A 27,391-nucleotide genomic window follows, 5' to 3' on the forward strand; every position below is an offset into this window, starting at 1 on the left:
CTGGGTGAATACCTGTGACATCGGTCCTGGGTGAATACCTGTGACACCGGTCCTGGGTGAATACCTGTGACACCGGCCCTGGGTGAATACCTGTGACACCGGCCCTGGGTGAATACCTGTGACACCGGTCCTGGGTGAATCCTGTGACATCGGTCCTGGGTGAATACCTGTGACATCGGTCCTGGGTGAATACCTGTGACACCGGTCCTGGGTGAATACCTGTGACACCGGCCCTGGGTGAATACCTGTGACACCGGCCCTGGGTGAATACCTGTGACACCGGTCCTGGGTGAATACCTGTGACATCGGTCCTGGGTGAATACCTGTGTATCGTCCTACTGTCCTGCTGCTGGCTGTTAGAGCTGAAGGCCTAACATGTGACAGGCAGGGAGGAGCCCAGGCAGTCGGCAGTAGAGTCAGTCTGCTGTCAGCAGAACAGATTTATGACGCCTCCTGTCACTTTGAACACTGCTCCTGTTTGCTTAATTAAAGACCCCTAACTACTCTACATGGCCTGGCTCAGCCCCTCAGCCCTCAGGTTCTCTATCCTGTCTCTCTGGCTCAGCCCCTCAGCCCTCTGGTTCTCTATCCTGTCTCTCTGGCTCAGCCCCTCAGCCCTCTGGTTCTCTATCCTGTCTCAGCCCCTCAGCCCTCTGGTTCTCTATCCTGTCTCAGCCCCTCAGCCCTCTGGTTCTCTATCCTGTCTCAGCCCCTCAGCCCTCAGGTTCTCTACCCTGTCTCAGCCCCTCAGCCCTCTGGTTCTCTACCCTGTCTCAGCCCCTCAGCCCTCTGGTTCTCTATCCTGTCTCAGCCCCTCAGCCCTCAGGTTCTCTACCCTGTCTCAGCCCCTCAGTCCTCTGGTTCTCTATCCTGTCTCAGCCCCTCAGCCCTCTGGTTCTCTATCCTGTCTCAGCCCCTCAGCCCTCTGGTTCTCTATCCTGTCTCAGCCCCTCAGCCCTCTGGTTCTCTATCCTGTCTCTCTGTCTCAGCCCCTCAGCCCTCTGGTTCTCTATCCTGTCTCTCTGGCTCAGCCCCTCAGCCCTCTGGTTCTCTACCCTGTCTCTCTGGCTCAGCCCCTCAGCCCTCTGGTTCTCTACCCTGTCTCAGCCCCTCAGCCCTCTGGTTCTCTATCCTGTCTCAGCCCCTCAGCCCTCTGGTTCTCTACCCTGTCTCTCTGGCTCAGCCCCTCAGCCCTCTGGTTCTCTACCCTGTCTCAGCCCCTCAGCCCTCTGGTTCTCTACCCTGTCTCAGCCCCTCAGCCCTCTGGTTCTCTACCCTGTCTCAGCCCCTCAGCCCTCTGGTTCTCTACCCTGTCTCAGCCCTTCAGCCCTCTGGTTCTCTACCCTGTCTCTCTGGCTCAGCCCCTCAGCCCTCTGGTTCTCTATCCTGTCTCTCTGGCTCAGCCCCTCAGCCCTCTGGTTCTCTATCCTGTCTCTCTGGCTCAGCCCCTCAGCCCTCTGGTTCTCTATCCTGTCTCTCTGGCTCAGCCCCTCAGCCCTCTGGTTCTCTATCCTGTCTCTCTGGCTCAGCCCCTCAGCCCTCTGGTTCTCTATCCTGTCTCTCTGGCTCAGCCCCTCTTTCATCTTCCATCCCCATACCTTCATCCCTTCATCCACCAATCCCTTCATCCCCCATCCTTCATCCCTTCATCCTCCATCCCTTCATCCCCATTTCTTCATCCCTTCATCCCCCATTTCTTCATCCCTTCATCTTCCATCCCCATCCCTTTATCCCCCATTTCTTCATCCCTTCATCCTCCATCCCCCATCCCTTCATCCTCCATCCTCCATCCTTCATCCTCCATCCCTTCATCCTCCATCCTCCATCCCTTCATCCTCCATCCCTTCATCCTCCATCCCTTCATCCTCCATCCCCCATCCCTTCATCCTCCATCCCTTCATCCTCCATCCCTTCATCCTCCATCCCCATCCCTTCATCCTCATCCCTTCATCCCCCATCCCTTCATCCCCCATTTCATCATCCCTTCATCCTCCATCCCTCATCGCTTCATCCCCCATCCCTTCATCCTCCATCCCTTCATCCTCCATCCCTCATCGCTTCATCCCCCATCCCTCCATCCCTTCATCCCCATCCCTTCATCCTCCATCCCTTCATCCTCCATCCCTTCATCCTCCATCCCTCATTGCTTCATCCCCCATCCCTTCATCCTCCATCCCTTCATCCTCCATCCCTCATTGCTTCATCCCCCATCCCTTCACTACATCCCTCATCCCTTCATCCCCCATCCCTTCACTTCATCCCTTCATCCTCCATCCCTTCATCCTCCATCCCTCCATCCCCATCCTTCATCCACCATCCCTCCATCCACCATCCCTTCATCCCCTCACTTCATCCCTTCATCCTTCATCCTCCATCCCCATCCTTCATCCTCCATCCCTCCATCCCCATCCCTTCATCCACCATCCCTTCATCCTCCATCCCCATCCCTTCATCCTCCATCCCTTCACTTCATCCCTTCATCCTTCATCCTCCATCCCCATCCCTTCATCCTCCATCCCTCCATCCCCATCCTTCATCCACCATCCCTTCATCCTCCATCCCTTCATCCTCCATCCACCATCCCTCCATCCTCCATCCCTCCATCCCCATCCCTTCATCCTCCATCCCTTCATCCTCCATCCCACATCCCTTCATCCCCCATTTCATCACCCCTTCATCCTCCATCCCCCATCCCTTCATCATCCCCCATCCCTACATCCCCATTTAGTCATCACTTCATCCTCCATCCCTTCATCCCCCATCCCTTCACATCATCCCCCATCCCTCCATCCCCCATTTCATCATCCCCATCCCCATCCCTTCATCCCCTCATTCTCCATCCCTTCATCATCCCCCATCCCTCCATCCCCCATTTCATCATCCCGTCATCCTCCATCCCTTCATCCTCCATCCCTTCATCCTCCATCGCTTCATCCCCCATCCCTTCACTACATCCTTCATCCCTTCATCCCCCATCCCTCCTTTCCCCATACCTTCATCCCCCATCCCCCATATACTGCTCTTCATCGCGTCAACACTCTGCTCTTCATCATGTCATCACTCTGCTCTTCATCATGTCAACACTCTGCTCTTCATCATGTCATCACTCTGCTCTTCATCATGTCATCACTCTGCTCTTCATCATGTCATCACTCTGCTCTTCATCATGTCATCACTCTGCTCTTCATCATGTCATCACTCATCACACTGCTCTTCATCATGTCATCACTCATCACTCTGCTCTTCATCATGTCAACACTCTGCTCTTCATCATGTCAACACTCTGCTCTTCATCATGTCAACACTCTGCTCTTCATCATGTCATCACACTGCTCTTCATCATGTCATCACTCTGCTCTTCATCATGTCATCACTCATCACTCTGCTCTTCATCATGTCATCACTCTGCTCTTCATCATGTCATCACTCATCACACTGCTCTTCATCATGTCAACACTCTGCTCTTCATCATGTCAACACTCTGCTCTTCATCATGTCAACACTCATCACTCTGCTCTTCATCATGTCAACACTCATCACACTGCTCTTCATCATGTCAACACACTGCTCTTCATCATGTCAACACACTGCTCTTCATCATGTCATCACTCTGCTCTTCATCATGTCATCACTCTGCTCTTCATCATGTCAACACTCATCACTCTGCTCTTCATCATGTCAACACTCTGCTCTTCATCATGTCATCACTCATCACTCTGCTCTTCATCATGTCAACACTCTGCTCTTCATCATGTCATCACTCTGCTCTTCATCATGTCATCACTCTGCTCTTCATCATGTCATCACTCTGCTCTTCATCATGTCAACACTCATCACTCTGCTCTTCATCATGTCAACACTCATCACTCTGCTCTTCATCATGTCAACACTCTGCTCTTCATCATGTCAACACTCATCACTCTGCTCTTCATCATGTCAACACTCTGCTCTTCATCATGTCATCACTCTGCTCTTCATCATGTCAACACACTGCTCTTCATCATGTCATCACTCTGCTCTTCATCATGTCATCACTCTGCTCTTCATCATGTCATCACTCTGCTCTTCATCATGTCATCACTCTGCTCTTCATCATGTCATCACTCATCACACTGCTCTTCATCATGTCATCACTCTGCTCTTCATCATGTCATCACTCATCACTCTGCTCTTCATCATGTCATCACTCTGCTCTTCATCATGTCATCACTCTGCTCTTCATCATGTCATCACTCTGCTCTTCATCACTCATCACTCTGCTCTTCATCATGTCATCACTCTGCTCTTCATCATGTCAACACTCATCACACTGCTCTTCATCATGTCATCACTCTGCTCTTCATCATGTCAACACTCTGCTCTTCATCATGTCATCACTCTGCTCTTCATCATGTCATCACTCTGCTCTTCATCATGTCAACACTCATCACACTGCTCTTCATCATGTCATCACTCTGCTCTTCATCATGTCAACACTCTGCTCTTCATCATGTCAACACTCTGCTCTTCATCATGTCAACACTCTGCTCTTCATCATGTCATCACTCTGCTCTTCATCATGTCAACACTCTGCTCTTCATCATGTCAACACTCTGCTCTTCATCATGTCATCACTCTGCTCTTCATCATGTCATCACTCATCACTCTGCTCTTCATCATGTCATCACTCTGCTCTTCATCATGTCATCACTCTGCTCTTCATCATGTCATCACTCATCACACTGCTCTTCATCATGTCAACACTCATCACTCTGCTCTTCATCATGTCATCACTCATCACTCTGCTCTTCATCATGTCATCACTCTGCTCTTCATCATGTCATCACTCTGCTCTTCATCATGTCAACACTCTGCTCTTCATCATGTCAACACACTGCTCTTCATCATGTCAACACTCATCACACTGCTCTTCATCATGTCATCACTCTGCTCTTCATCATGTCATCACTCTGCTCTTCATCATGTCATCACTCTGCTCTTCATCATGTCATCACTCTGCTCTTCATCATGTCATCACTCTGCTCTTCATCATGTCATCACTCTGCTCTTCATCATGTCAACACTCATCATACTGCTCTTCATCATGTCAACACTCTGCTCTTCATCATGTCATCACTCTGCTCTTCATCATGTCATCACTCTGCTCTTCATCATGTCATCACACTGCTCTTCATCATGTCATCACTCTGCTCTTCATCATGTCATCACTCTGCTCTTCATCATGTCAACACTCATCACACTGCTCTTCATCATGTCATCACTCTGCTCTTCATCATGTCATCACTCATCACTCTGCTCTTCATCATGTCAACACACTGCTCTTCATCATGTCATCACTCTGCTCTTCATCATGTCATCACTCATCACACTGCTCTTCATCATGTCATCACTCTGCTCTTCATCATGTCATCACTCTGCTCTTCATCATGTCATCACTCATCACTCTGCTCTTCATCATGTCATCACTCTGCTCTTCATCATGTCATCACTCTGCTCTTCATCATGTCATCACTCTGCTCTTCATCATGTCATCACTCTGCTCTTCATCATGTCAACACTCATCACTCTGCTCTTCATCATGTCATCACTCATCACTCTGCTCTTCATCATGTCATCACTCTGCTCTTCATCATGTCATCACTCTGCTCTTCATCATGTCATCACTCTGCTCTTCATCATGTCATCACTCTGCTCTTCATCATGTCACTCTGCTCTTCATCATGTCATCACTCTGCTCTTCATCATGTCATCACTCTGCTCTTCATCATGTCATCACTCTGCTCTTCATCATGTCATCACTCTGCTCTTCATCATGTCACTCTGCTCTTCATCATGTCACTCTGCTCTTCATCATGTCACTCTGCTCTTCATCATGTCATCACACTGCTCTTCATCATGTCATCACTCTGCTCTTCATCATGTCATCACTCTGCCCTTCATCATGTCATCACACTGCTCTTCATCATGTCATCACACTGCTCTTCATCATGTCATCACTCTGCTCTTCATCATGTCAACACTCTGCTCTTCATCATGTCATCACACTGCTCTTCATCATGTCACACTGCTCTTCATCATGTCAACACTCTGCTCTTCATCATGTCATCACTCTGCTCTTCATCATGTCACACTGCTCTTCATCATGTCATCACACTGCTCTTCATCATGTCATCACACTGCTCTTCATCATGTCAACACTCTGCTCTTCATCATGTCACACTGCTCTTCATCATGTCAACACTCTGCTCTTCATCATGTCAACACACTGCTCTTCATCATGTCATCACTCTGCTCTTCATCATGTCACACTGCTCTTCATCATGTCAACACTCTGCTCTTCATCATGTCAACACTCTGCTCTTCATCATGTCATCACACTGCTCTTCATCATGTCATCACTCTGCTCTTCATCATGTCATCACTCTGCTCTTCATCATGTCATCACTCTGCTCTTCATCATGTCATCACTCTGCTCTTCATCATGTCATCACTCATCACACTGCTCTTCATCATGTCATCACTCTGCTCTTCATCATGTCATAACTCATCATTCTGCTCTTCATCATGTCAACACACTGCTCTTCATCATGTCATCACTCTGCTCTTCATCATGTCATCACTCATCACACTGCTCTTCATCATGTCAACACACTGCTCTTCATCATGTCATCACTCATCACACTGCTCTTCATCATGTCATCACTCATCACTCTGCTCTTCATCATGTCATCACTCTGCTCTTCATCATGTCATCACTCATCACACTGCTCTTCATCATGTCATCACTCTGCTCTTCATCATGTCATCACTCTGCTCTTCATCATGTCATCACTCATCACTCTGCTCTTCATCATGTCATCACTCATCACTCTGCTCTTCATCATGTCATCACTCATCACACTGCTCTTCATCATGTCATCACTCTGCTCTTCATCATGTCATCACTCTGCTCTTCATCATGTCATCACTCTGCTCTTCATCATGTCATCACTCATCACTCTGCTCTTCATCATGTCATCACTCTGCTCTTCATCATGTCATCACTCATCACTCTGCTCTTCATCATGTCATCACTCTGCTCTTCATCATGTCATCACTCATCACACTGCTCTTCATCATGTCAACACTCTGCTCTTCATCATGTCATCACTCTGCTCTTCATCATGTCAACACTCAGCTCTTCATCATGTCAACACTCTGCTCTTCATCATGTCAACACACTGCTCTTCATCATGTCAACACACTGCTCTTCATCATGTCATCACTCTGCTCTTCATCATGTCAACACTCTGCTCTTCATCATGTCAACACACTGCTCTTCATCATGTCATCACTCATCACTCTGCTCTTCATCATGTCATCACTCTGCTCTTCATCATGTCATCACTCTGCTCTTCATCATGTCAACACACTGCTCTTCATCATGTCATCACTCATCACACTGCTCTTCATCATGTCATCACTCTGCTCTTCATCATGTCATCACTCTGCTCTTCATCATGTCATCACTCTGCTCTTCATCATGTCATCACTCTGCTCTTCATCATGTCATCACTCTGCTCTTCATCATGTCATCACTCATCACTCTGCTCTTCATCATGTCATCACTCTGCTCTTCATCATGTCAACACTCATCACTCTGCTCTTCATCATGTCATCACTCTGCTCTTCATCATGTCAACACTCATCACTCTGCTCTTCATCATGTCATCACTCTGCTCTTCATCATGTCATCACTCTGCTCTTCATCATGTCATCACTCATCACTCTGCTCTTCATCATGTCATCACTCTGCTCTTCATCATGTCAACACTCATCACTCTGCTCTTCATCATGTCATCACTCTGCTCTTCATCATGTCAACACTCATCATACTGCTCTTCATCATGTCATCACTCTGCTCTTCATCATGTCATCACTCATCACTCTGCTCTTCATCATGTCAACACTCATCATACTGCTCTTCATCATGTCAACACTCTGCTCTTCATCATGTCAACACTCATCACTCTGCTCTTCATCATGTCAACACTCATCACTCTGCTCTTCATCATGTCATCACTCTGCTCTTCATCATGTCATCACTCTGCTCTTCATCATGTCATCACTCATCACTCTGCTCTTCATCATGTCATCACTCATCACTCTGCTCTTCATCATGTCATCACTCATCACTCTGCTCTTCATCATGTCATCACTCTGCTCTTCATCATGTCATCACTCTGCTCTTCATCATGTCATCACTCATCACTCTGCTCTTCATCATGTCAACACTCTGCTCTTCATCATGTCATCACTCTGCTCTTCATCATGTCACTCTGCTCTTCATCATGTCAACACTCATCACTCTGCTCTTCATCATGTCACTCTGCTCTTCATCATGTCATCACTCTGCTCTTCATCATGTCAACACTCTGCTCTTCATCATGTCAACACTCTGCTCTTCATCATGTCATCACTCTGCTCTTCATCATGTCATCACTCTGCTCTTCATCATGTCAACACTCATCACTCTGCTCTTCATCATGTCATCACTCTGCTCTTCATCATGTCATCACTCTGCTCTTCATCATGTCAACACTCTGCTCTTCATCATGTCATCACTCTGCTCTTCATCATGTCATCACTCTGCTCTTCATCATGTCATCACTCTGCTCTTCATCATGTCATCACTCTGCTCTTCATCATGTCATCACTCTGCTCTTCATCATGTCAACACTCATCACTCTGCTCTTCATCATGTCATCACTCTGCTCTTCATCATGTCATCACTCTGCTCTTCATCATGTCAACACACTGCTCTTCATCATGTCAACACTCTGCTCTTCATCATGTCATCACTCTGCTCTTCATCATGTCATCACTCTGCTCTTCATCATGTCATCACTCTGCTCTTCATCATGTCAACACACTGCTCTTCATCATGTCATCACTCTGCTCTTCATCATGTCATCACTCTGCTCTTCATCATGTCATCACTCTGCTCTTCATCATGTCAACACTCTGCTCTTCATCATGTCATCACTCTGCTCTTCATCATGTCATCACTCTGCTCTTCATCATGTCATCACTCTGCTCTTCATCATGTCATCACTCTGCTCTTCATCATGTCATCACTCTGCTCTTCATCATGTCAACACTCTGCTCTTCATCATGTCATCACTCTGCTCTTCATCATGTCAACACTCATCACTCTGCTCTTCATCATGTCATCACTCTGCTCTTCATCATGTCATCACTCTGCTCTTCATCATGTCAACACTCTGCTCTTCATCATGTCATCACTCTGCTCTTCATCATGTCATCACTCTGCTCTTCATCATGTCATCACTCTGCTCTTCATCATGTCATCACTCATCACTCTGCTCTTCATCATGTCATCACTCTGCTCTTCATCATGTCAACACTCATCACTCTGCTCTTCATCATGTCATCACTCTGCTCTTCATCATGTCATCACTCATCACTCTGCTCTTCATCATGTCATCACTCTGCTCTTCATCATGTCATCACTCTGCTCTTCATCATGTCATCACTCTGCTCTTCATCATGTCATCACTCTGCTCTTCATCATGTCATCACTCTGCTCTTCATCATGTCAACACTCTGCTCTTCATCATGTCATCACTCTGCTCTTCATCATGTCAACACTCATCACTCTGCTCTTCATCATGTCAACACTCTGCTCTTCATCATGTCAACACTCATCATACTGCTCTTCATCATGTCAACACTCTGCTCTTCATCATGTCATCACTCTGCTCTTCATCATGTCATCACTCTGCTCTTCATCATGTCAACACTCTGCTCTTCATCATGTCATCACACTGCTCTTCATCATGTCACACTGCTCTTCATCATGTCATCACTCTGCTCTTCATCATGTCATCACTCTGCTCTTCATCATGTCATCACTCTGCTCTTCATCATGTCATCACTCTGCTCTTCATCATGTCATCACTCTGCTCTTCATCATGTCATCACTCTGCTCTTCATCATGTCAACACTCTGCTCTTCATCATGTCATCACTCTGCTCTTCATCATGTCATCACTCTGCTCTTCATCATGTCATCACTCTGCTCTTCATCATGTCACACTGCTCTTCATCATGTCATCACTCTGCTCTTCATCATGTCACACTGCTCTTCATCATGTCACACTGCTCTTCATCATGTCATCACTCTGCTCTTCATCATGTCATCACTCTGCTCTTCATCATGTCATCACTCTGCTCTTCATCATGTCAACACTCTGCTCTTCATCATGTCATCACTCTGCTCTTCATCATGTCAACACTCATCACTCTGCTCTTCATCATGTCATCACTCATCACTCTGCTCTTCATCATGTCATCACTCTGCTCTTCATCATGTCATCACTCATCACTCTGCTCTTCATCATGTCATCACTCTGCTCTTCATCATGTCAACACTCTGCTCTTCATCATGTCAACACTCTGCTCTTCATCATGTCAACACTCTGCTCTTCATCATGTCACTCTGCTCTTCATCATGTCACTCTGCTCTTCATCAGGTCACTCTGCTCTTCATCATGTCATCACTCTGCTCTTCATCATGTCACTCTGCTCTTCATCATGTCACTCTGCTCTTCATCATGTCACTCTGCTCTTCATCAGGTCACTCTGCTCTTCATCATGTCATCACTCTGCTCTTCATCATGTCACTCTGCTCTTCATCATGTCACTCTGCTCTTCATCATGTCATCACTCTGCTCTTCATCATGTCATCACTCTGCTCTTCATCATGTCATCACTCTGCTCTTCATCATGTCACTCTGCTCTTCATCATGTCACTCTGCTCTTCATCATGTCACACTGCTCTTCATCATGTCACTCTGCTCTTCATCATGTCACACTGCTCTTCATCATGTCACTCTGCTCTTCATCATGTCACTCTGCTCTTCATCATGTCACTCTGCTCTTCATCATGTCACACTGCTCTTCATCATGTCATCACTCTGCTCTTCATCATGTCACACTGCTCTTCATCATGTCACTCTGCTCTTCATCATGTCATCACTCTGCTCTTCATCATGTCATCACTCTGCTCTTCATCATGTCATCACTCTGCTCTTCATCATGTCAACACTCTGCTCTTCATCATGTCAACACTCTGCTCTTCATCATGTCAACACTCATCACACTGCTCTTCATCATGTCATCACTCTGCTCTTCATCATGTCATCACTCTGCTCTTCATCATGTCATCACTCTGCTCTTCATCATGTCATCACTCATCACTCTGCTCTTCATCATGTCATCACTCTGCTCTTCATCATGTCATCACTCTGCTCTTCATCATGTCAACACTCTGCTCTTCATCATGTCAACACTCTGCTCTTCATCATGTCATCACTCTGCTCTTCATCATGTCACTCTGCTCTTCATCAGGTCACTCTGCTCTTCATCATGTCATCACTCTGCTCTTCATCATGTCATCACTCATCACTCTGCTCTTCATCATGTCATCACTCATCACTCTGCTCTTCATCATGTCATCACTGCTCTTCATCACACTGCTCTTCATCATGTCATCACTCTGCTCTTCATCATGTCATCACACTGCTCTTCATCATGTCAACACTCATCACTCTGCTCTTCATCATGTCAACACTCTGCTCTTCATCATGTCATCACTCTGCTCTTCATCATGTCAACACTCTGCTCTTCATCATGTCAACACTCATCATACTGCTCTTCATCATGTCATCACTCATCATACTGCTCTTCATCATGTCAACACTCTGCTCTTCATCATGTCATCACTCTGCTCTTCATCATGTCAACACTCTGCTCTTCATCATGTCATCACTCTGCTCTTCATCATGTCATCACTCTGCTCTTCATCATGTCAACACTCATCACTCTGCTCTTCATCATGTCATCACTCTGCTCTTCATCATGTCATCACTCTGCTCTTCATCATGTCAACACTCTGCTCTTCATCATGTCATCACTCTGCTCTTCATCATGTCATCACTCTGCTCTTCATCATGTCATCACTCTGCTCTTCATCATGTCATCACTCTGCTCTTCATCATGTCATCACTCTGCTCTTCATCATGTCAACACTCATCACTCTGCTCTTCATCATGTCATCACTCTGCTCTTCATCATGTCATCACTCTGCTCTTCATCATGTCATCACACTGCTCTTCATCATGTCAACACTCTGCTCTTCATCATGTCATCACTCTGCTCTTCATCATGTCATCACTCTGCTCTTCATCATGTCATCACTCTGCTCTTCATCATGTCAACACACTGCTCTTCATCATGTCATCACTCTGCTCTTCATCATGTCATCACTCTGCTCTTCATCATGTCATCACTCTGCTCTTCATCATGTCATCACTCTGCTCTTCATCATGTCATCACTCTGCTCTTCATCATGTCATCACTCTGCTCTTCATCATGTCATCACTCTGCTCTTCATCATGTCATCACTCTGCTCTTCATCATGTCATCACTCTGCTCTTCATCATGTCAACACACTGCTCTTCATCATGTCATCACTCTGCTCTTCATCATGTCAACACTCATCACTCTGCTCTTCATCATGTCATCACTCTGCTCTTCATCATGTCATCACTCTGCTCTTCATCATGTCAACACTCTGCTCTTCATCATGTCATCACTCTGCTCTTCATCATGTCATCACTCTGCTCTTCATCATGTCATCACTCTGCTCTTCATCATGTCATCACTCTGCTCTTCATCATGTCATCACTCATCACACTGCTCTTCATCATGTCAACACTCATCACTCTGCTCTTCATCATGTCATCACTCTGCTCTTCATCATGTCATCACTCATCACTCTGCTCTTCATCATGTCATCACTCTGCTCTTCATCATGTCATCACTCTGCTCTTCATCATGTCATCACTCTGCTCTTCATCATGTCATCACTCTGCTCTTCATCATGTCATCACTCTGCTCTTCATCATGTCATCACTCTGCTCTTCATCATGTCAACACTCTGCTCTTCATCATGTCATCACTCTGCTCTTCATCATGTCAACACTCATCACTCTGCTCTTCATCATGTCAACACTGCTCTTCATCATGTCAACACTCATCACTCTGCTCTTCATCATGTCATCACTCTGCTCTTCATCATGTCATCACTCTGCTCTTCATCATGTCATCACTCTGCTCTTCATCATGTCAACACTCTGCTCTTCATCATGTCAACACTCTGCTCTTCATCATGTCACACTGCTCTTCATCATGTCATCACTCTGCTCTTCATCATGTCATCACTCTGCTCTTCATCATGTCATCACTCTGCTCTTCATCATGTCATCACTCTGCTCTTCACCATGTCATCACTCTGCTCTTCATCATGTCATCACTCTGCTCTTCATCATGTCAACACTCTGCTCTTCATCATGTCATCACTCTGCTCTTCATCATGTCATCACTCTGCTCTTCATCATGTCATCACTCTGCTCTTCATCATGTCACACTGCTCTTCATCATGTCATCACTCTGCTCTTCATCATGTCACACTGCTCTTCATCATGTCACACTGCTCTTCATCATGTCATCACTCTGCTCTTCATCATGTCATCACTCTGCTCTTCATCATGTCATCACTCTGCTCTTCATCATGTCAACACTCAGCTCTTCATCATGTCAACACTCTGCTCTTCATCATGTCAACACTCATCACTCTGCTCTTCATCATGTCATCACTCATCACACTGCTCTTCATCATGTCATCACTCTGCTCTTCATCATGTCAACACTCATCACTCTGCTCTTCATCATGTCATCACTCTGCTCTTCATCATGTCATCACTCTGCTCTTCATCATGTCAACACTCTGCTCTTCATCATGTCATCACTCTGCTCTTCATCATGTCATCACTCTGCTCTTCATCATGTCACTCTGCTCTTCATCATGTCACTCTGCTCTTCATCATGTCATCACTCTGCTCTTCATCATGTCACTCTGCTCTTCATCATGTCATCACTCTGCTCTTCATCATGTCACTCTGCTCTTCATCAGGTCACTCTGCTCTTCATCATGTCAACACTCTGCTCTTCATCATGTCAACACTCATCACTCTGCTCTTCATCATGTCAACACTCATCACTCTGCTCTTCATCATGTCATCACTCTGCTCTTCATCATGTCATCACTCTGCTCTTCATCATGTCACTCTGCTCTTCATCATGTCACTCTGCTCTTCATCATGTCACACTGCTCTTCATCATGTCACTCTGCTCTTCATCATGTCACACTGCTCTTCATCATGTCACTCTGCTCTTCATCATGTCACACTGCTCTTCATCATGTCACTCTGCTCTTCATCATGTCACTCTGCTCTTCATCATGTCATCACTCTGCTCTTCATCATGTCACACTGCTCTTCATCATGTCACACTGCTCTTCATCATGTCATCACTCTGCTCTTCATCATGTCATCACTCTGCTCTTCATCATGTCATCACTCTGCTCTTCATCATGTCAACACTCTGCTCTTCATCATGTCATCACTCTGCTCTTCATCATGTCAACACTCATCACTCTGCCCTTCATCATGTCATCACTCATCACTCTGCTCTTCATCATGTCATCACTCTGCTCTTCATCATGTCATCACTCTGCTCTTCATCATGTCATCACTCATCACTCTGCTCTTCATCATGTCATCACTCTGCTCTTCATCATGTCAACACTCTGCTCTTCATCATGTCAACACTCTGCTCTTCATCATGTCAACACTCTGCTCTTCATCATGTCATCACTCTGCTCTTCATCATGTCACTCTGCTCTTCATCATGTCACTCTGCTCTTCATCATGTCACTCTGCTCTTCATCATGTCACTCTGCTCTTCATCATGTCACTCTGCTCTTCATCATGTCACTCTGCTCTTCATCATGTCAACACTCTGCTCTTCATCATGTCACTCTGCTCTTCATCATGTCACTCTGCTCTTCATCATGTCACTCTGCTCTTCATCATGTCATCACTCTGCTCTTCATCATGTCATCACTCTGCTCTTCATCATGTCATCACTCTGCTCTTCATCATGTCACACTGCTCTTCATCAGGTCACTCTGCTCTTCATCATGTCACACTGCTCTTCATCAGGTCACTCTGCTCTTCATCATGTCACACTGCTCTTCATCATGTCATCACTCTGCTCTTCATCATGTCACACTGCTCTTCATCAGGTCCCTCTGCTCTTCATCATGTCACACTGCTCTTCATCATGTCATCACTCTGCTCTTCATCATGTCACACTGCTCTTCATCATGTCACACTGCTCTTCATCATGTCATCACTCTGCTCTTCATCATGTCATCACTCTGCTCTTCATCATGTCAACACTCTGCTCTTCATCATGTCAACACTCTGCTCTTCATCATGTCATCACTCTGCTCTTCATCATGTCAACACTCATCACTCTGCTCTTCATCATGTCATCACTCATCACTCTGCTCTTCATCATGTCATCACTCTGCTCTTCATCATGTCATCACTCTGCTCTTCATCATGTCATCACTCATCACTCTGCTCTTCATCATGTCATCACTCTGCTCTTCATCATGTCAACACTCTGCTCTTCATCATGTCAACACTCTGCTCTTCATCATGTCAACACTCTGCTCTTCATCATGTCATCACTCTGCTCTTCATCATGTCACTCTGCTCTTCATCAGGTCACTCTGCTCTTCATCATGTCATCACTCTGCTCTTCATCATGTCATCACTCTGCTCTTCATCATGTCATCACTCTGCTCTTCATCATGTCACTCTGCTCTTCATCAGGTCACTCTGCTCTTCATCATGTCAACACTCTGCTCTTCATCATGTCACTCTGCACTTTTCATCAGGTCACTCTGCTCTTCATCATGTCATCACTCTGCTCTTCATCATGTCATCACTCTGCTCTTCATCATGTCATCACTCTGCTCTTCATCATGTCACACTGCTCTTCATCAGGTCACTCTGCTCTTCATCATGTCACACTGCTCTTCATCAGGTCACTCTGCTCTTCATCATGTCACACTGCTCTTCATCATGTCATCACTCTGCTCTTCATCATGTCATCACTCTGCTCTTCATCATGTCATCACTCTGCTCTTCATCATGTCATCACTCTGCTCTTCATCATGTCACACTGCTCTTCATCATGTCACACTGCTCTTCATCATGTCATCACTCTGCTCTTCATCATGTCACTCTGCTCTTCATCATGTCACTCTGCTCTTCATCATGTCACTCTGCTCTTCATCATGTCACACTGCTCTTCATCATGTCATCACTCTGCTCTTCATCATGTCACACTGCTCTTCATCATGTCATCACTCTGCTCTTCATCATGTCACTCTGCTCTTCATCATGTCACTCTGCTCTTCATCATGTCACACTGCTCTTCATCATGTCATCACTCTGCTCTTCATCATGTCACTCTGCTCTTCATCAGGTCACTCTGCTCTTCATCATGTCACTCTGCTCTTCATCATGTCACTCTGCTCTTCATCAGGTCACTCTGCTCTTCATCATGTCACTCTGCTCTTCATCAGGTCACTCTGCTCTTCATCATGTCACTCTGCTCTTCATCATGTCACTCTGCTCTTCATCATGTCACTCTGCTCTTCATCATGTCACTCTGCTCTTCATCATGTCATCACTCTGCTCTTCATCATGTCAACACTCATCACTCTGCTCTTCATCATGTCATCACTCATCACACTGCTCTTCATCATGTCATCACACTGCTCTTCATCATGTCATCACTCTGCTCTTCATCATGTCATCACTCATCACTCTGCTCTTCATCATGTCAACACTCATCATACTGCTCTTCATCATGTCATCACTCTGCTCTTCATCATGTCAACACTCTGCTCTTCATCATGTCACTCTGCTCTTCATCATGTCACTCTGCTCTTCATCAGGTCACTCTGCTCTTCATCATGTCACTCTGCTCTTCATCAGGTCACTCTGCTCTTCATCATGTCACTCTGCTCTTCATCATGTCACTCTGCTCTTCATCATGTCACTCTGCTCTTCATCATGTCACTCTGCTCTTCATCATGTCACTCTGCTCTTCATCATGTCACTCTGCTGTGAATAACACTTCATCATGTCACTCTGCTGTGAATAACACTTCATCAGGTCACTCTGCTGTGAATAACACTTCATCATGTCACTCTGCTGTGAATAACACTTCATCATGTCACTCTGCTGTGAATAACACTTCATCATGTCACTCTGCTGTGAATAACACTTCATCAGGTCACTCTGCTGTGAATAACACTTCATCATGTCACTCTGCTGTGAATAACACTTCATCATGTCACTCTGCTGTGAATAACACTTCATCATGTCACTCTGCTGTGAATAACACTTCATCATGTCACTCTGCTGTGAATAACACTTCATCATGTCACTCTGCTGTGAATAACACTTCATCAGGTCACTCTGCTGTGAATAACACTTCATCAGGTCACTCTGCTGTGAATAACACTTCAGGTCACTCTGCTGTGAATAACACTTCATCATGTCACTCTGCTCTTCATCATGTCACTCTGCTGTGAATAACACTTCATCATGTCACTCTGCTGTGAATAACACTTCATCATGTCACTCTGCTCTTCATCAGGTCACTCTGCTCTTCATCATGTCACTCTGCTCTTCATCATGTCACTCTGCTCTTCATCATGTCACTCTGCTCTTCATCATGTCACTCTGCTGTGAATAACACTTCATCAGGTCACTCTGCTGTGAATAACACTTCATCATGTCACTCTGCTGTGAATAACACTTCATCATGTCACTCTGCTGTGAATAACACTTCATCAGGTCACTCTGCTGTGAATAACACTTCATCAGGTCACTCTGCTGTGAATAACACTTCATCAGGTCACTCTGCTGTGAATAACACTTCATCATGTCACTCTGCTGTGAATAACACTTCATCATGTCACTCTGCTGTGAATAACACTTCATCAGGTCACTCTGCTGTGAATAACACTTCATCAGGTCACTCTGCTGTGAATAACACTTCATCAGGTCACTCTGCTGTGAATAACACTTCATCAGGTCACTCTGCTGTGAATAACACTTCATCAGGTCACTCTGCTGTGAATAACACTTCATCAGGTCACTCTGCTGTGAATAACACTTCATCAGGTCACTCTGCTGTGAATAACACTTCATCAGGTCACTCTGCTGTGAATAACACTTCATCAGGTCACTCTGCTGTGAATAACACTTCATCAGGTCACTCTGCTGTGAATAACACTTCATCATGTCACTCTGCTGTGAATAACACTTCATCAGGTCACTCTGCTGTGAATAACACTTCATCAGGTCACTCTGCTGTGAATAACACTTCATCAGGTCACTCTGCTGTGAATAACACTTCATCAGGTCACTCTGCTGTGAATAACACTTCATCATGTCACTCTGCTGTGAATAACACTTCATCAGGTCACTCTGCTGTGAATAACACTTCATCAGGTCACTCTGCTGTGAATAACACTTCATCATGTCACTCTGCTGTGAATAACACTTCATCAGGTCACTCTGCTGTGAATAACACTTTCAATGAACCTCTTCTTTACTAATTGTTTTGTGATGTTGATCGTTCATCATCCCTCATAGTCCAGCGTCAATCAGCACTCCTTCTAAACAAGTGGTGGGTGTGTTTTAGTAATGAACAATATTTAATACATCATTGGTTGTTCCTCTGAATGAACTGATTTAGTGAAGGTTAACTCATGGAAGGATGTTGCTATAATCAAAATAAATGTAGTTAGCTGCACCATGTCATGTTTTAACAATTTGACTCTGTTTTATTCAAACCATGTTAAATGTGTTTCTGGTCTAGTTGGTGTACTATGGGAAATGTGGAATCCCCAAATGAGTTGCATTGAATACCAACGTCCTCTCTTTTTTCTGATTTGAATGTGCCACAGCGACCCCTGGTGGAGGCGATTAGAACTGGGGGAAATTAAATCTGTTGTGAGTGGCTTGAAGAGAACTGGCCAGAGAAGGGTACTCACCTCCCGGGAACAACAACAAAGGATGACAGGTAAACAAAGGAATATTCACACACCATACAAGTATAATAATATATAAATATTATATGGGGGGAGGGGGGTCCATTGAGGTGGGGAGGGGAAATGTCCTTGGTGGCAAAGGTTCAGATGGATATAGTTATTTATCGGCGAAGTAACGAGCCCACACCTCACAACCTATTCGACCCCAAACATGTTCAAACTATTTACACCCTTCTTGTTTGCAGAGAGAAATATTTTTCCGTTTTAAAACGAATTTCCTGTAATTCTCCACATTCTACTATGTGTTGTGTGTGTTTATATGATACCAGGGGTCGAAGCCCGAATCCCCGTTCTGGTTCCGGACCGCGGTCTGCCAGCAGAGTATGGGGGCTCAATATAGTAAGCAGATAGACCATCCAGCCTTAGGGCGTATGTGCTTGTTAATTAAGAGCGTTGGGCTAGTAACCGGAAGGTTGCAAGTTCAAACCACCGAGCTGACAAGGTACAAATCGGTCGTTCTGCCCCTGAACAGGCAGTTAACCCACTGTTCCTAGGCCGTCATTGAAAATAAGAATTTGTTCTAAACTGACTTGCCTAGTTAAATAAAGGTAAAATAAAAAAGTAAATAATGATTCCCAGATAGGTTGAGTCTGTAATACAGACATCCCTCACCTCCAGGCTTTTTGTGGCCAGAGCAGGCCTGAATCCTCATCTAGGCCCCAGCCTGTATCCTCATCCAGGCCCCAGCCTGAATCCTCATCTAGGCCCCAGCCTGTATCCTCATCTAGGCCCCAGCCTGTATCCTCATCTAGGCCCCAGCCTGTATCCTCAGCTAGGCCCCAGCCTGTATCCTCATCTAGGCCCCAGCCTGAATCCTCATCTAGGCCCCAGTCTGTATCCTCATCTAGGCCCCAGCCTGTATCCTCATCTAGGCCCCAGCCTGTATCCTCATCTAGGCCCCAGCCTGTATCCTCATCTAGGCCCCAGCCTGTATCCTCAGCTAGGCCCCAGCCTGTATCCTCATCTAGGCCCCAGCCTGAATCCTCATCTAGGCCCCAGCCTGAATCCTCATCTAGGCCCCAGTCTGTATCCTCATCAGGCCCCAGCCTGTATCCTCATCTAGGCCCCAGCCTGTATCCTCATCCAGGCCCCAGCCTGTATCCTCATCTAGGCCCCAGTCTGTATCCTCATCTAGGCCCCAGCCTGTATCCTCATCTAGGCCCCAGTCTGTATCCTCATCTAGGCCCCAGCCTGTATCCTCATCTAGGCCCCAGTCTGAGTCCCAAATGGAACCTTATTACCTATATAGCGCACTACTTTTATCCCATAGGGCTCCATTTGGGACACACATCTAGGCTGGGTGATACACCGACCGTCTCTCCCGACGGATCCCGACGGATCAGGCCGTCTCTCCCGACGGATCAGGCCGTCTCTCCCGACGGATCAGGCCGTCTCTCCCGACGGATCAGGCCGTCTCTCCCGACGGATCGGATCAGGCCGCCTCTCCCGACGGATCAGGCCGCCTCTCCCGACGGATCAGGCCGTCTCTCCCGACGGATCAGGCCGTCTCTCCCGACGGATCAGGCCGTCTCTCCCGACGGATCAGGCCGTCTCTCCCGACGGATCAGGCCGGGAGTGTTTTCTTCTGTGATTGTGGTCTGACCTTAGAATGGCCGTCATGACTCTGCGTCGTTGGGAAAGAGCTTGTCAGTCAGAATGTCACTGTAAGGTCTACAGCAGTTGTAATCAGCATGTGACAAATGAAATGTGGTGACTAGAAGTCCCATCAGAGGAATCCCCATCAGCTGTTGATTGGTTGTAATGTATTATATTCCACTGGTTGCCATTGTTTTGTTGAAAACCACATGATCAAAAGTTGAATTACTTTGCAGAGACATTTTTGAATGTATCCATTTATTTACAACACCCTATGATACATTCCCACCCGAATCAGACCCAGGTCACTGGTTTAGTAGATAAAGCTTTGGTATTAAATAGGTTTCATCACGTGGTTAAAAGCATCCCAGAATGCAGCAGGACACATTCTAAAACAGATGACATCAAAGCCTTACAAAAGGACATCGTTTTGGAAGAGTGTGTGCAAAAAGATTGGTTATGGGAGAAAAAAAAAAGCTTTGTTCCAAAATCTAAAACAGGAAATGCAGTCATTCAAACTGGACAGGTCAGTTACAGTCAACACAAACATACCTCAACATTGGGGTTGCATCCCTAATGGCACCCTATTCCCTACGTAGTGCACTACTTTAGACCAGGGCCCTATGGAACCCTATTCCCTACGTAGTGCACTACTTTAGACCAGGGCCCATTGGGTAGTGCCCTGTATAGGGAATGATGCCATTTGGGACACAAGCCAATAACAGGATTCTCTGTTCCCTTTCTCTCATCATTGGTTTATTCCTCCGGAAGGAATAAGGGACACTTTTTGGTCAGCTGTTACTTTGTAACAATCTTTTTAAGTGTGCCAGAATGGTCACTATTATAATGTATTCTACTATTTAATAGGCTAAACTCAAAATACAAGGCAGCATATATGACAAAATGAAGCTAAATTAATTATATAACCCCTCCAAAAAAAAAGCCAAGATCCTAAAAAGTCCACATCCTCACATTAAAATGACCCAGAATATAAGATCCATGCAACAAAAACACATAACTAAAAGACAGGAAACCTTAAGATTCTTTCTGTACAGCTACCGCTGTACGATGGTTTAAATACACAGTCAGAATAATGTCATAAATATAGTGAGTTGTTGGTTCGTTTAAAAAAAGACAGATGCTCCCAGCGTGAATAGAATTAGACCCCAGGACAGTTTAAAAAACACCAGCAGAACAGTTCCACAGCATCGTTCTCCATAGAATGGATGGTCTGACATGTCAGTAGTCAGTGATATGGATGTTGGAGCCGTCAGTAGTCACTGATATGGATGTTGGAGCCGTCAGTAGTCACTGATATGGATGTTGGAGCCGTCAGTAGTCACTGATATGGATGTTGGAGCCGTCAGTAGTCACTGATATGGATGTTGGAGCCGTCAGTAGTCACTGATATGGATGTTGGAGCCATCAGTAGTCACTGATATGGATGTTGGAGCCGTCAGTAGTCACTGATATGGATGTTGGAGCCGTCAGTAGTCACTGATATGGATGTTGGAGCCGTCAGTAGTCCTTCCTGAATTGTTGACTGATTTCCTGGTCCGTCCCAAAAAGCCTATTCCCATTCTAGTGCACTACTGTTGGCCAGGGCCCATAATGCACTACTTTTAGCCAGGACCCACCGTGCTCTGGTCAACAGTAGAGCACTACAGAATGAAACCCATCCATGGCACCAGCCAGCAGTCACGTCTCCTGGACTGGTCATTACATGGCACTGTAGGTAGCAGCAGTCAGAACCGGCCTCCGCTTTCCTTTGATCTTCAGAGATCCATAACGGGCCTGTTGGACAGAACGGATTAGACAACGATGTATTCATCATCATCATCATCAGAATGGTATAACTCTGACCTGGTTAATATACGATAACAAGCATTACAGCTTCCTGAAACAGACCATCAGACTGGTGTAACTCTGACCTAGTTAATATACGATAACAAGCATTACAGCCTCCTGAAACAGACCATCAGACTGGTGTAACAAGCATTACAGCCTCCTGAAACAGACCATCAGACTGGTGTAACTCTGACCTGGTTAATATACACAATAACAAGCATTACAGCCTCCTGAAACAGACCATCAGACTGGTGTAACTCTGACCTAGTTAATATACGATAACAAGCATTACAGCCTCCTGAAACAGACCATCAGACTGGTGTAACTCTGACCTGGTTAATATACGATAACAAGCATTACAGCCTCCTGAAACAGACCATCAGACTGGTGTAACTCTGACCTAGTTAATATACAATAACAAGCATTACAGCTTCCTGAAACAGAACAGACCATCAGACTGGTGTAACTCTGACCTAGTTATTATACGATAACAAGCATTACAGCCTCCTGAAACAGAACAGATCAGACTGGTGTAACTCTGACCTAGTTAATATACGATAACAAGCATTACAGCCTCCTGAAACAGACCATCAGACTGGTGTAACTCTGACCTAGTTAATATACGATAACAAGCATTACAGCCTCCTGAAACAGAACAGATCAGACTGGTGTAACTCTGACCTAGTTAATATACGATAACAAGCATTACAGCCTCCTGAAACAGAACAGATCAGACTGGTGTAACTCTGACCTAGTTAATATACGATAACAAGCATTACAGCCTCCTGAAACAGAACAGATCAGACTGGTGTAACTCTGACCTAGTTAATATACGATAACAAGCATTACAGCTTCCTGAAACAGACCATCAGACTGGTGTAACTCTGACCTAGTTAATATACGATAACAAGCATTACAGCTTCCTGAAACAGAACAGATCAGACTGGTGTAACTCTGACCTAGTTAATATACGATAACAAGCATTACAGCTTCCTGAAACAGAACAGATCAGACTGGTGTAACTCTGACCTAGTTATTATACGATAACAAGCATTACAGCCTCCTGAAACAGAACAGATCAGACTGGTGTAACTCTGACCTAGTTAATATACGATAACAAGCATTACAGCCTCCTGAAACAGAACAGATCAGACTGGTGCAACTCTGACCTAGTTAATATACGATAACAAGCATTACAGCCTCCTGAAACAGAACAGATCAGACTGGTGTAACTCTGACCTAGTTAATATACAATAACAAGCATTACAGCTTCCTGAAACAGAACAGACCATCAGACTGGTGTAACTCTGACCTAGTTATTATACGATAACAAGCATTACAGCCTCCTGAAACAGACCATCAGACTGGTGTAACTCTGACCTAGTTAATATACGATAACAAGCATTACAGCCTCCTGAAACAGAACAGACCCTTTGCAAAGACTGAAGAATAAGACCCTTGTATAGAGACTGTAGAGGTGGTCACCAGTCTTTCCTCAGTCCAGATCACTTTCAGTGTCAAAACGCAAGCAGAGATGACAGCACAGCATATTGTCTGGCCTAATACATTATCACAGCATAGCGGCTATAAGCCTGGGCTAATACATTATCACAGCATAGCAGCTATATGCCTGGCCTAATACATTATCACAGCATAGCGGCTATATGCCTGGCCTAATACATTATCACAGCATAGCGGCTATATGCCTGGTCTAATACATTATCACAGCATAGCGGCTATATGCCTGGCCTAATACATTATCACAGCATAGTGGCTATATGCCTGGCCTAATACATTATCACAGCATAGTGGCTATATGCCTGGCCTAATACATTATCACAGCATAGTGGCTATATGCCTGTCCTAATACATTATCACAGCATAGTGGCTATATGCCTGGCCTAATACATTATCACAGCATAGTGGCTATATGCCTGGCCTAATACATTATCACAGCATAGTGGCTATATGCCTGGCCTAATACATTATCACAGCATAGTGGCTATATGCCTGGCCTAATACATTATCACAGCATAGTGGCTATATGCCTGGCCTAATACATTATCACAGCATAGTGGCTATATGCCTGGCCTAATACATTATCACAGCATAGTGGCTATATGCCTGGCCTAATACATTATCACAGCATAGTGGCTACATGCCTGGCCTAATACATTATCACAGCATAGTGGCTATATGCCTGGCCTAATACATTATCACAGAACAGTGGCTACATGCCTGTCCTAATACATTATCACAGCATAGTGGCTATATGCTTGGCCTTATACATTATCACAGCATAGTGGCTATATGCCTGGCCTAATCCATCACAGCATAGTGGCTATATGCCTGGCCTAATACATTATCACTGCATAGTGGCTATATGCCTGGCCTAATACATTATCACAGCATAATGGCTATACGCCTGGCCTAATACATTATCACAGCATAGTGGCTATATGCCTGGCCTAATACATTATCACAGCATAATGGCTATACGCCTGGCCTAATACATTATCACAGCATAGTGGCTATATGCCTGGCCTAATACATTATCACAGCATAATGGCTATACGCCTGGCCTAATACATTATCATAGCATAGTGGCTATACGCCTGGCCTAATGCATTATCACAGCATAGTGGCTATACGCCTGGCCTAATGCATTATCACAGCATAGTGGCTATACGCCTGGCCTAATACATTATCACAGCATAGTGGCTATACGCCTGGCCTAATACATTATCACAGCATAGTGGCTATATGCTTGGTCTAATACATTTTTACAGCATATTTGCTACATGCCTGGCCTAATCCATTATCACAGCATAGTGGCTATATGCCTGGCCTAATACATTATCACAGCATAGTGGCTATATGCCTGGCCTAATACATTATCACAGCATAGTGGCTATATGCCTGGTCTAATACATTATCACAGCATAATGGCTATATGCCTGGTCTAATACAGCATAGCGGCTATATGCCTGGCCTAATACATTATCACAGCATAGTGGCTATATGCCTGGCCTAATACATTATCACAGCATAATGGCTATATGCCTGGTCTAATACATTATCACAGCATAGTGGCTATATGCCTGGTCTAATACATTATCACAACGACTACATGCCTGTCTAATACATTATCACAGCATAGTGGCTATATGCCTGTCCTAATACATTATCACAGCCTAGTGGCTATATGCCTGGCCTAATACATTATCACAGCAGTGGCTATATGTCTGGCCTAATACATTATCACAGCATAGCGACTACATGCCTGTCTAATACATTATCACAGTATAGTGGTTATATGCCTGGTCTAATACATTATCACAGCGACTACATGCCTGGTCTAATACATTATCACAGCATAGTGGCTATATGCCTGGCCTAATACATTATCACAGCATAGTGGCTATATGCCTGGTCTAATACATCATCACAGCATAGTGGCTATATGCCTGGTCTAATACATCATCACAGCATAGTGGCTATATGCCTGGTCTAATACATCATCACAGCATAGTGGCTATATGCCTGGTCTAATACATTATCACAGCATAGTGGCTCTATGCCTGGTCTAATACATCATCACAGCATAGTGGCTATATGCCTGGTCTAATACATTATCACAGCATAGTGGCTATATGCCTGGCCTAATACATTATCACAGCATAGTGGCTATATGCCTGGCCTAATACATTATCACAGCATAGTGGCTATATGCCTGGTCTAATACATTATCACAGCATAACGACTACATGCCTGTCTAATACATTATCACAGCATAGTGGCTCTATGCCTGTCTAATACATTATCACAGCATAGTGGCTCTATGCCTGCCTAATACATTATCACAGCATAGTGGCTATATGCCTGGTCTAATACATTATCACAGCATAGTGGCTATATGCCTGGTCTAATACATTATCACAACGACTACATGCCTGTCTAATACATTATCACAGCATAGTGGCTATATGCCTGTCCTAATACATTATCACAGCATAGTGGCTATATGCCTGGTCTAATACATCATCACAGCATAGTGGCTATATGCCTGTCTAATACATTATCACAGCATAGTGGCTATATGCCTGGTCTAATACATTATCACAGCATAGTGGCTATATGCCTGGTCTAATACATTATCACAGCATAGTGGCTATATGCCTGTCTAATACATTATCACAGCATAGTGGCTATATGCCTGGTCTAATACATTATCACAGCATAGTGGCTATATGCCTGTCTAATACATTATCACAGCATAGTGGCTATATGCCTGTCTAATACATTATCACAGCATAGTGGCTATATGCCTGGTCTAATACATTATCACAACGACTACATGCCTGTCTAATACATTATCACAGCATAGTGGCTATATGCCTGGTCTAATACATTATCACAGCATAGTGGCTATATGCCTGTCTAATACATTATCACAGCATAGTGGCTATATGCCTGTCTAATACATTATCACAGCATAGTGGCTATATGCCTGGTCTAATACATTATCACAGCATAGTGGCTATATGCCTGGTCTAATACATTATCACAGCATAGTGGCTATATGCCTGGTCTAATACATTATCACAGCATAGTGGCTATATGCCTGTCCTAATACATTATCACAGCATAGTGGCTATATGCCTGTCTAATACATTATCACAGCATAGTGGCTATATGCCTGGTCTAATACATTATCACAGCATAGTGGCTATATGCCTGGTCTAATACATTATCACAGCATAGTGGCTATATGCCTGTCTAATACATTATCACAGCATAGTGGCTATATGCCTGTCTAATACATTATCACAGCATA

The 27,391-nt window shown here is 45.0% G+C and overlaps 1 protein-coding gene across 1 annotated transcript in view; it reads right to left on the minus strand.

Moving 5' to 3' along the window:
• Nucleotides 1-21,440: 21,440 nt before the first annotated feature.
• Nucleotides 21,441-27,391, minus strand: part of LOC121843944 (receptor expression-enhancing protein 3-like) — a 40,322-nt gene continuing 34,371 nt past the window's right edge. The window contains exon 8 of the mRNA XM_042313839.1: nt 21,441-22,500. Within this exon, the coding sequence (XP_042169773.1) occupies nt 22,426-22,500 (75 nt within the window). The 3' untranslated portion in view covers nt 21,441-22,425. The remainder of the gene's footprint in view (nt 22,501-27,391) is intronic.

Source organism: Oncorhynchus tshawytscha, unplaced genomic scaffold (genome assembly GCF_018296145.1).
Source record: "Oncorhynchus tshawytscha isolate Ot180627B unplaced genomic scaffold, Otsh_v2.0 Un_contig_6573_pilon_pilon, whole genome shotgun sequence".
Lineage (NCBI taxonomy): Eukaryota > Metazoa > Chordata > Actinopteri > Salmoniformes > Salmonidae > Oncorhynchus > Oncorhynchus tshawytscha.